Source organism: Hemitrygon akajei, chromosome 5 (genome assembly GCF_048418815.1).
Source record: "Hemitrygon akajei chromosome 5, sHemAka1.3, whole genome shotgun sequence".
Classification (NCBI taxonomy): Eukaryota; Metazoa; Chordata; class Chondrichthyes; order Myliobatiformes; family Dasyatidae; genus Hemitrygon; species Hemitrygon akajei.
This window is the reverse complement of record NC_133128.1, coordinates 76,362,650-76,375,147: the sequence shown is the minus strand read 5'-3', so window position 1 is coordinate 76,375,147 and position 12,498 is coordinate 76,362,650. Positions and strand designations below refer to the sequence as shown.

Below are 12,498 nucleotides of genomic sequence, written 5' to 3'. Positions count from 1 at the left end.
CTTCACACTGTTACCGTCAGAAGTTGGTACAGAAGCCTGAAGGCACACACTCAGTGATTTAGGAACAGCTCCTTCCCCTCTACCATTCAATTTCTAAATTGACATTCAACCCATGGACACATTTTTATTTGCTTTATTGCACCACTTGTTTTAATTTAACTATTTAATAGGCATATATAGACTTAATGTAACTCAGTTTTTTCTGAATTTATTTATCATGTATTTCATTATACTGCTGCAGTAATTTTAACAAACTTCACAACATATGCCGGTGATATTAAATGTGATTCTGACTCTGATTTTTTCACAGCTGCTGTACAAAGATTTTTTTCCTGATCTTACTGAGTTTTTTTAGTTTCAGATTCAGAGTAACAAGTCTTTTGGATTACTGGATGTGTGCCAACTGTCAGACCACCCGTTTCTCCTACACTTAAAGGAGTGGAGAGCTGACGCCGCTGCTGCCTCATGCTACCAGACAATGGAGATTCAATCCCAACCTCTGGTGCTGTCTGTCTCTGTGGAGTTTGCACATTCTCCTAGTGACTGCATGGGTTTCCTCCCACATCCCAAAGAAGTGCAGATGGGCCAATCTGCTTGTCAGTAGCTCGTTAGTGTTACGTGTAGGTAAATGGTAGAATTGTGTGTGTGGGGTGGGGTGGGGGGGGGCAGGGGAGTCACAAGACCATAGGACGAATTTTAAAATAAAATAGGATTGATATAGTGTTGGCAAAAATAGATGGTTTGAAGGCTGGCACAGATCCAAAAGTCCAAAGAGCCTGTTTACCTCTCTTGCAATGTTAGGAGCTTGCATATACTCACATCTGTCCTCACAGCTTCTACTGATGATCCAAGGAATAAATGACAACAGATTGAGTTATACTGTGGATTGATGGCAAGCTGAAGCATTCTTTGCTTTTCATCAAAGCAATCTTGTCATCAAACAGCAATCATATTTAATCATTTCCCATCCTGAGTCTAGATGGGAATTAAAGTTTTGAAAAGATTTTGGTGACCTAACTTTAAGTTCCTAATATTAAGATAGAAGCGTCTCTTCTGCTATTTAAAGATTTAATTTGAATTAAATTGAAGCAAATGTAGGCTTAATTATGCAAGCCATCTGATAAACAGTTTGCTTTTTAGTTTGAGCAATAGTATGGTTCTCCATTAGCATATTAAATGACTTGATTACATGAATAGGGAGAAATAATTTCTGGGATGGGTGTGCGCTTCCAGGGGTGGATCAAGAGCTGCTTCACAAAGGAAGCAAAAGAGGGGCGTACCTTGACTCAAAGGATAACAAATATGGAATTCTCTCCCTGAAAAGATTATGAAGCTGGGGCAATTAATTTTTCAAGACTGAAAGATTTTTGTGAGGACAATGGAAGCTTTGAATAATATGGAATATCATATAGAAATGATGATACAGATCAGAATTGATCAGGGTGAACAGCATAGAAGTCTCCGTGGACTTGCTCTTATTCTCATTTCATTCATCATGTCTGACAATGACAGGAGACCGGTGCGGGAGAGTTTTCCAAGTGGGGCAGTTCCACTCACTTGACCTCAGGAATCTGGCTCCAGTGGTACGAACAAGCATCACAGACCAGGGTCTTTCTTGGTTGCAGTGGATGACCCTGATGTCTTGTGCCTTGTCATTCACTTCACTCTCCAAGCAGCATTGCAGAACTGCCTTCCTGGCCGTTAGAGCTCACTGTAGATCTCATCCTCCCAGTGTTCCAGAGCTGACTTTGCACGGTAGGACAGGCATGTCCCTATCTCATCAGGAAATGAGGCCCTCCAGCCTCCCTCACCTGGTTTAGCCTGGCTGTTGAAGCAGTGTACCATTTCCTATCTACACTGGACTGGGATTTGAGATCTTCCAGCTGATTTATCTGAACAGATCGTATTAATATTTCACAACTCTTGCAATCCAGATCAAGACTTAGGCTCACAACTGTAAAAAGATTTCAGAATGGATTGTAGCTAATCCCTAGCATAGGCTCCTCTTCTCATGGGTCATGTCTGGTCACATTTCACAAATTAGACTCCCCATACGTTATTTTGACAAATTTCTTATTTAAATTTAAGAGTCATTCCTTTTGGGACCTGCAGTCTGGACAGCTGAATAAGTTCAAAGCATTAACATCACTGCTTGGCCAGAGTGAAATAATGCCCCAAGTCTTTCTCTTGACTGAATTGTCAATCAACCTTCAGAGCTACAAAGAGTCCCTTCAGTAGTCTTTGGAGATGTTACTGCACAACTGAATGGTTATAACAGAAACACTCCACGTTAATTGCTATTTCCTTCAAAGCCAGCCTTCTGCTCTACCGTAAGGTATTGTTTGACCTACTGAGTGCTTCCATTTCTTTCTTCATTTCAGCAGCCCTGGGGTTTTACACATTACACAACTCCACACATTTGTTGAAGCAAGCCTGAGCACATCTTGACAGGAGCTAGTATTGAGAACTATAGGCGGGTGATCAGCAAAAACAGGAAATAAATAAGTGAACAACTCGATTATAAAAAACATCTATAGAAATAGAAACAGTTAATATTTCCAGAATCTGCCATTCTTTTTTATTTTCAATGGTTTACATAAAAAACAAAGTGTTAACATCAAAGGCCTATTAATATCTATTCTATTATTTAATTATTTTAGCTGTACAGCTTGGAGTAGGCCCTTCTGGAACTTTGCTGCCACAACAACCTCCGATAACCTTAATCAAATCATGGGACAATTTACAGAGACCAGTGAACCTAGCCGATAAATCTTGACTGAGAGAGGAAACTGGAATACCAGGGAAAAGCTCAGCATTCCACACGGAGTACGTACCGAGACTTCTTTCAAAACAGCGCTGGAACTGAACTTTGAAATACCTGAGCTGTACTAGCATAATGCTAACCACTTCACTACTGTGGCGCCCACAGTATTTTGATACACCAATTATTTCCCATGGCAATTGTCTGTCAATGTTCAATCGATAAAAGAGACTAATTGCATTCAATCCAAGTAGGTTTGGACCTGCAGTGTAAATAGATGGTTTTAAAATTTCATTTCTCAAAACTGCACTCGAGAAATATTAGGCTTCAGGAAAACAGTGGGGGGGAGGGGGAGACAGGATTTTGAAAGGCCATTTTAGAAGATTCTTGTTTAAACTAGGAATTGTTTTGAGAGAGTGTTTTACAAATTCTCTGAAGGGCAAAGCTGAAAAGAAAAGCTTAATTAGCTACAGAATGCTTAAAATGACAGGGATTTCTGGTATCAATTGTTTTAATGCAGCGTTAAACTACTTAAATGTGTTAGTGGACAGAAACAAATCACAATTTATGTAGCAGAACAATACCGTGTCACAGAGTGTGATGTCTTTCAAAATAAGTAATAAATGCGGCAGGGGGTGGAATAACATTATGCCCAAAATAACCCATTTGACGTAGATAGGAGCTGGAGCATTCTGGTCTCAGTGCATCTGTCTGGCGGCAGCTTGCTTCTCTGAATTAGGTCCTCTGATTCCAATTGTCGTCAAATGGTATAATTTGAAAGATTGAAAAAAATATTTTGTATTTGTTCTGGTAGAATAGCACAGTAAGCATAAGTACTGCCTGACAGCTCCAACAACCCAGGTTCAATGCTGACTTACAGTGGAGTTTTCATGTTCTCTCTGTGATTGAAGCTTTAGTTTCTTCCCACTGCCCAAAACACTGGTAAGTTAACTGGCCACTAAACTGCACCCAGTGTATAGGTGAATGATAGAATTGCACTGTGGGTGGGGGGGGGGGGGGAGAATGCTGGTGGGCAATGGTGAAACTAGGACTTGAGCAGAATATAGAGGTCAATTGGGATTAGAAAAAAATGGGTGCTTAATGGTTGGCATGAATATGGCCGCCCATTGGTCCTGTTTCTGTGCTGTAGGTTTATTGGCAATGATGATGTTGCATCATTGGGTGTTTAAAAAAAACTCAACATAACCATCACTAGAGCATCATTCAGGTAAGTGGATTTTCTAAGACCCTTTAAGAGACAGCATGTGAAAACAATCTTTGGGCCAACTGATCTGTCACTGTGCATAAAGAATAAAGCACAAATGTCTTTCTTCACAGACAGCAGATGCTTGGAATTTTGAGGAACACACTCAAACTGCTGGAAGAGCTCAGAAGTAGCCAGCATCTAAGAAGAGGAATAAACGGTCAACATTTTGGACCAATACTCTTCAATCAGGACTGAAAAGGAAGAGGGGAAAAAGCCAGAATAATGTGGTTGGGTGGGGGTGGGGGGAGAGAGAAGTACAAGCTGGTAGACGATAGGTGAAGCCAGGTGAGAAGAAAGGTGGGTGGATGGGGGAGTGATTATGAAGTGAGGAGCTGGATGGTGATAGGTCAAAGAGGTAAAGAGATGTAAAAGCCAGCTGATGAGACATTGGACCATAGGAGAAAGGGAGAGAGACTCCAGAGGGAGGCAAAGAGCAGGTGTAGAGAAAAAGCGACATGAGAGGGGAGTCAGAATGTGGAATGGAAAAAGAGAAAAGGGGGAGAGGGAGAAATTATATAATCAGTATTCATGCCCTTAAGTTAAGAGATACCTAGAAAGAATATGAGATGTTGCTCCTCCAACCGATCTGTGGCCTCATCATTTCAGTAGAGGAAGCCATGTTGGAATGGGAATGGAAAGCTGAAATGAAATGGATGGCCACCAGGAAATAGCACCTATCGTACCAGAAGCAAATAAAGTGCTTGACCAAACAGTCCACAATTGACATTGTGTCTCACCAATGTAAAGGAGGTTGTACTGGGCGAACAGCTACAGGAAATGAACCAGACAGATTCACAGGTGAAGTGTCGCCTCACCTGGAAGGACTGTTTAGGGCTTTGAATGGTGGTGAGGGAAGCAGTGTAGGGGCAGGTGTTGCACTTGTTCCACTTGCAGGGACAAGTGCCAGGAAGGAGATCAGTGGGGAAGAATGAGTGGGCTAGGGAGTCACGTAGAGAGTGAACCCTGTGGAAAACTGAGCAGAGATGGGAATCTTGTTGAATAAACCAGATCCTTAGTTTCCTTGTGCAGGTGTCGGGTTAGTTTGATTAAATTGTGATGATCACCTAGGTTACTAAATGATTCCATTTCAAATTAGCACAAGCTTTTTGTTTCATGGGGAATCTGCCTGCATCTCATGTACTCATAAAAAAGTTACAAGAAGGCAATTATCATAAATACTTTGAGAAGAAGGGGTGTAAGGACAGCGAGTTTCTAAGATCAAAGAAAGAGGCTGAAGAATATCACTTTCTTGAGGATTTTTTTGGGGGCAGCAGACCTTTTGTTTTAGAGAAATAGAACAAGTTTGGGGATGCAAAAATGCAAAGAAGCAAAAAAGAGGTAGTGGGCTACATTGCCCTTCATCCTTGTTCCATCATTCAATAATAGCCAATTTTCTACTGCACAACCACATAACTTACAGGGAAGAAGGAATTGTAAAGTACCAAGGCAGGCTTTGAAGAAATAGGCAAAAGGCCCACGTTTCTTTTTGCACAGTGCATCCCAAGAGATTAAAAATCCTTAGTCTGTAAAGTATTTTCAGAGTAACTGCTGGGTCATTCAGGGAGAGGGGTGGATAAAATGTCCAGTCATTGCTGAGATTGAACTGAAAATATAAAGTTTAGGGCTAAAACTGTAGATCCAATATGCCAATGACCAAATTAACACAATCTCTTCAAAAAATTTAAAAAGCCATCAAATGTTTATTCAATTTTGATTAACGAGACTGGCTTCAGGAGCTAATTATCTACATTAAAAATGAATGCTTTATAAATCCTTAACGTTCAGATTCCAGCATTACAGCATAATGTAACACTAAATAATCTAAAACTTAGAAACTTGGCTCCTTTTGTAAAATCAGAAGTAACTAGTCTAGGTGTTATCCTTGATTCAGACTTGAATTTAGAATTCCACATAAAGAAAGTCAGTGGAGCAACATATTGCAAAGGTACATCAGTTTCAATCATATAATGATGCTTAAGAATTAATTCACACCTTTATAGCAAATAGATTAGATTACTGCAATACACTTTATACTGGCCTTTCAAAGCAATCTATTAACAAATTTCAACTCATTCAGTATGCTGCTGCTGACTTCTAACTAAAATCAGGATGAGAAAACATATCACTCCCATACTAACTACTCTGCAGTGGCTTTCTGTGTCCTTTAGATTTGATTTTAGAGTTCACTTTCTTGTTTTTAAAGCTTTTAATGGTTTGGGACCAGAGTACATCACAGAATCATTTTTGCTTTATAATCTTGCTTGAGCTCTCAGGTCTTCTTCCACTGGTCCTAAATTAATTTGAACTACACTCCTAAACAGTGTAATTTAATATCTAAAACTATAATGGATGTAGACTCAGCTGACTGTTTTAAGCACCAGCTCAAAACCTATTTATTTAACTCTACTTTTAACTAACATCTTGTCTTTTATTCTTATGTTTGCATTGTATCCCATTGTAAAGCACATTGAACTACATCAACTGTATGAAAATTGGCTTATAAATAAGTTATTATTATTAAATTAACTTCCATGTTTCAATTCTGGCATTAATAAATGCATTGGAAGTAGATTAATAGTGAAGCCTTTGGGAAATTCACTGTTAATTTTCAATAGCTCTCTAAAATTGTTATTAACTATTTATCTTTAATTCTACAGAAGTCTAAGTTTATGTAATGTTCTTATAGGGCCATTTAAAATATTATTTCAAATACTATTTAAATATTTGCCAATAAGTTCCATTGTTTCAGTAAATCAGTATATTTTATTGTTTTTACTATCACTGTACAGCAAACCTTGCAGGAAACAGTATATAAACATGGGTACAGACAAGGGTCATTTAAATTAATCTACATTCTGCAACGGACTTCTGAAATACTGGATTAAAAACAACTGTATTTCGAAAGTTCCACAATTGAAATGTATTCCAAAGCATCCCCCCCCCACCCAAAATTTATATCATGATTTCAGAATATAGGGAATGTTGGATCTGTTTAATCCTTACTTTCTTTACAGCTTAACAATTAATTGTCCGCTTGTATTTTTTTTTTACAATTACTTATATACAAGTAACTGTTTAGTATGCTTCCTTATGGCCTCAGTATGTATATACAGTTGTTCCACATATGTCCCTTCAAAAGTTATATTTGTATGATTCTGAAAACTCTCGGAAGCTTTTCTAGTGTTCCATCATTTGAACAGGCACTTGTGAGTATCACATGAATTTGATGATGCCATTAATACCTCTAGCTGATGGGTATGTCAGTATATACCACACACTTCAAAATATTCCACACAAGGCAATCCTACAAATTCAGATCAAACGTGTCATGTTCTTAAACACTCTAGTAACGGTGATGTTGATATTACATCTATGATTTATTATTCTCAAAGGAGACAAATATATGATTATCATGACTCCCACATGCTATCTAAAACGGGATCATTTACGTAAATATAATCAGCATGATTTAGGATATCATATCATATCTGAGCCTATTCATGACATCCTGGGATATCTCTATATCTACATCTAATGTTCATGACAAAGCTATATCTTTCCATGTGCTCACTATAGCAATTACCTTTTACTTGAGTTCAGAAGGTACCATTCCACCAGGGCAGAGTTAATACAATTATAATTTTTTAATTTACAGTATTTGTTTTTGCTAATTTTTAAAATAATCTATTCAATATATGTAATTGATTTATTATGTTTTATTTTATTTTTTTTCTCTCTGTGCTATATTATGTATGACATTGAACTGCTGCAGCTAAGTTAACATATTTCACATCACATGCTGGTGATAATAAATCTGATTCTGATTATACTTCACATTGTCCTAATGGGGTATTGACTCTGGGATTTTCATTGATGACACCCATCAGAATATTACAATTCAACAAGGCTCCTGTTGAGTAATAAGGAAAGTTCTACGTTCATGGAACAATACATACTTATGTATGGAAATGGAGCCGACATCTCTCTTCCACGTAATTGATTAGGGTCTTGTTATTTAGGGTATGTTTTCCCTGCTATGAGAAATTTGCACATTACCTTTATGACCTGAGTCTAGAAGTAAACGAGATATTTCAGAAGGAGATGATGGATGGGATTTCTTTGAATGGATTCATTTAAGTCTTGGAAGCTGGGGTTACTCAATATTATGAGTCATATTATTCATACTAATATCATAATTCACATCGTTTTACTTGTATAAGGGAGATCATTAATAAAATAATTCAATTTCACGTAAGTGTGCCTATTATTCTGCCAAACCATGACATAATTCTATGAATACTGCGAATATATTTCCTTTGATATGATTATTTTTTCATTATTTTGTACTTAATAGATACAAGCTTTCCTGCCTCAGAATTTTCAGATGTAATGATTCTAAATGGGGGGGGGGGGGGGAAGGAAGAGATTTTTCAATCCTACTGCTTGTTATTTACTTTGCAGCTTAACAATTAATTGTCTTTTATTTTTTATATCTATATACAAGTAACTGCTTCAGTATGCTTCATACTAGCCACAGTATGTATATGCAGTTATCCAGTATGCCCCTAGTGCTTACCTTTGCATGATTCTGTAAAGTTCTGGAAGCTTCTCTGGTGCTGCATCATTTAAATGTAAGTTGCTGATTGGTTAACTTTTATCTGCAAATTTGAATGGATTTTTTCTCATCTATGGAGTACAAAAATAGCTGACATTACAGCACCATCTTTATCTTTGTTCTGCCTTCTGCTACTAGCTTGTTTCTACTCCTATCCATTTTCCAACTTTCTTTGTTCTATTAACGCATATTACAATGACTGTGAAGCAACAAGTTTTGTACCCCTTTCCTGAGTTCCAAAAGAACCTTGGATTAAAACATCAGAATCCAACAGGAAGCTTTACATAATTGTCAATTTTCCACTCTCTCACTGATTTCTGTAAACATTACCTACATGCATAACCACAGAAGCCCAATTCAAAAAATTCAACATTGCTACTGTAGAAAAAGCCAGTGACTGTTGTGCTCCCAACTGGTGTCAGAATAGAGATTAAAAAGGAAATATTTTTGCTTTGTTTGGATTTGAAACTTTGTCTGGAACTACAGTGGTGGTGCAGCCATGATTTCCATACAAGTGTGGATAACAACTGCACCTAATATTTTTCTTAAACAATGTAGGACACATAATTAGTTTCCATGCTAAGCCTGTAGTAGTAAAAAGAGAGAAAAAAAATTGTAAACATTGAAATTATTCCCGCCAGCAGAAATAGTTACTTTAGAAATAAATCATAGTAAAAAAATAAATTTGGATTAATATAGAGATGAAATACTTAAGGAAGATTTTGTACAAGAAGAGTGCAAAGTAATCAACATCAATATAACGCACATTCAATAGAGTAAAGATAATCATTGTCCATTGTAGATGTTGCTCACTGATTTTTGAAAAACAGCAATTACACGATGTTCTTCATTTGATTAAAGGGCCAATTTTTACAGTCAGAGAGAACGTGGAAACAGGCTCTTCAGCCTGTCCAGTCTGTACCAATCACTAATCAAACATTCATACACTTATACCATACTCACTGTACTCGTATATAAAATGAGCTTCTAATACAGTAATCACAAATAATACACAACTTCTGCAACTTGTACGTGCACTTTTTATTACCAAATTTTTATTCATAATTATATTTCTGTAATAACAGTCTATAATAAATACTCATTTGTTCTTGAAATCTGGTTACAAACAAAAGGTTTATTTGCAAATAATATAAAACACTTGCAATTTTTTTTGCAGTGTTAAGACACGATCAGCAATTTTATTATACCATAAAGTGCATTTTAATTTAGACTTCTAGCTCTGGAGTGATAATCTGTACAATAATATATCATGCATTACAGCACAATTCTTATCATGAAACTCAAATTAGATACTTGATAAATGCTTAATTTTTATAATTTTTGCTTCAAATATGAAGTCCCAAATAACAGAAATTCTTTCAGCTTCAGTGATGTACAACTATATTAGTTTTTAAACAACAAAATCTGGGAAGGAAGCAAACACTACATAATGCAATCACCACAATCCAGCAAACCTCTCCTATAGTCACAGAAGTAATTTAGCTTCATATTTTCTCCTCGTTACTAACAGATCTGCATTTTTGCTTGAAATTTATTTTTTGATATTATTCTTTTACATCTCTATGAATCAAATTCAATCAGCATGCCAGTGGACCATTTGGGTGCTGGTTCTATAATGTCAATAGTTAAACCTAGTCAAACGTTTTGTCATTTATGCATATTGATGTACAAATATCATTTGCTTTTGGCACTACATACTTTAATATTAAAAGATCTATTGCCACTATTTATCAGGCATCCACTGAATGTGAATTAACTTACAGGGCAAAACTTTTAACAAAGTAGGTAACCAAATTGCAGATAATAATGCAGACCTAGAATTAAACTTCTTCACGTTGGTGGCACTTGTTTCTTCTTAAATATCTACGTCTTGAGTAATTATAGCATTCTCCTTTGAGGACTAAACCCAAGTTATCATTAAATATATCTTTATTTCCTGGTTTTTGAAATGAAATACAAACTCCTCCAGTAAGGCAGCAACACAAAGACTGGAGTTTGAAAATATTATCAAAATTACAAAAGGCAAATAACTTTACACACAAGCAAGCACAAGTTATATGAGGTTTAAGGGCAACTTTGCCATTGCTCACTGGCCTTGGTTTCCCAGCACTGTGCTTTTGTTCTTGTGCCAAGAGATGGACTCCTGGTATTTAACATTTAGTTATAGGATTCTGAATTTTGTGCATGGCACTAAATATCAAACAAGAAGGGAATTTAGATCAAAAGGAAAATTATCTTCCAAAACTAAAATGAAAATGGACCAAGATTATTTACAACAATTTAAGTCATGTGGTATTCAATTGGTTTCAACAAAAATCAACGTTCATGTATTAACTATAATTACACTATTTACCCCAAACATCCAGTATAAACCCAGTAATTTGCATTTCTGTTAATAACTCATTGGAATAGAAAAGATCAATATCATTTCTCTAGTAAACATTATTTTCTAACCTTCTCCTTCTGATTATAAAAAAGGTACATTCGATAGTCATCACTATAGCACTTAAAGGGGGATAATAAATGGCTAGTCATTTCCCCAGAACCTTCTTGCCAGAAGATTCAACTTGTTCTAGGAACTTCAGGACTGAGCACATAAATTAAGGGACTATAAGAAACAAATCAGTTGTACATTTTGCTTGTCACATTTGACAAGCACCGAGAGATCAATCTGAATTACTACTTGCTTTTATTCACCTTATAGGCTTCAGCATTACACCCAAATAATCCTGGGGAGAATAGTCATTTTTGCATCGTGTTGTTAGTAGCACCAAGGTATATTACAGACCAACTGCCAAATCACAGTCATGATTCATTACTAGACAGCTTGTTTACAACATTAACGTTAATTTCTTACATTATAAATCTTACCAAAGAGTTTCAAAAATGGCAAAATATAAAACAAAACTGGTCATCTTGTAGCCTTCAGCATATCACATATGATTGGCAACTTGTGAAGAGGAAATGCAAAACAAGTCAGCAACTTTGGTATATCTTGTGTGGAGTAAGAAGTTGGCTGAATTACAGCATGAAGGTTAGAAATGCCAGGATAGAACGTGTATGACCAAAAATGCAACCATGATAGTTAATAATTGCAGAAAAAAGAGACAACGATCAATCCGCTCTTCCAGTTGTCTATTGGACACCATTAACTTATTTATCTGTTAAAACAAAATGCAACATAAAATACAGAACATAATTCAATTTGCATTACTGTATACAATACACCATCAAAATCATGCATAGTGAATAAACACAAAAGTTGAAAATTTGTTAAACATATTGAAAATAAAAACTTATCAACCTCACCCAATTAAGTTGCTGCATCCAATAGATTCAACATTTATTCTTGAATGCTATGTTACTCATTATAAACACCAGCAAGTTAAATTAAAATATACTCAAAGTGGTAAAGACAAGAATTATTTTCGAATATTAATATATAGTTTAACCCAAACATTGAACTGTTGCACTTCATAAAGATCAGATCACCAGAAACAAAATTGGAATATAGTGTGATAAGTAAAGTTTACAATGCGGCACAGCTCATTTGTTTGTAGAATTTGATTTCTTTTCCAATTAGTCAAGTCCTTGAAATTTGAGACCATTCTTTTCTTTTGATAAGATAGACCAAATGGACTTCTAGTTACAGGCATTTTTGTAGATTATTAAGAAACGCTCTAAACCTACATATCTCTAGCATGGACACAAAATTCCTTTAAAATCCCACAGAGGACAAGGTGCTTATGCATAATCAAACCAAAAGGATGGAATCTGCACATTCTCCCTGCAACTGCATGGATTTCTTCAACATCCTCCAGTTTCTTAGCACAT

At 36.2% G+C, this 12,498-nt stretch overlaps 1 protein-coding gene across 5 annotated transcripts in view; it reads right to left on the bottom strand.

The window, feature by feature from the left end:
• Positions 1 to 9,666: 9,666 nt before the first annotated feature.
• Positions 9,667 to 12,498, bottom strand: part of mospd2 (motile sperm domain containing 2) — a 95,908-nt gene continuing 93,076 nt past the window's right edge. For 4 of the 5 annotated variants that reach the window (XM_073045825.1, XM_073045824.1, XM_073045827.1 and 1 more), the window contains one exon: positions 9,667 to 11,825. In XM_073045825.1, the coding sequence (XP_072901926.1) occupies positions 11,700 to 11,825 (126 nt within the window). In that variant the 3' untranslated portion in view covers positions 9,667 to 11,699. The remainder of the gene's footprint in view (positions 11,826 to 12,498) is intronic. The other variant, XM_073045826.1, reaches the window with a different exon arrangement.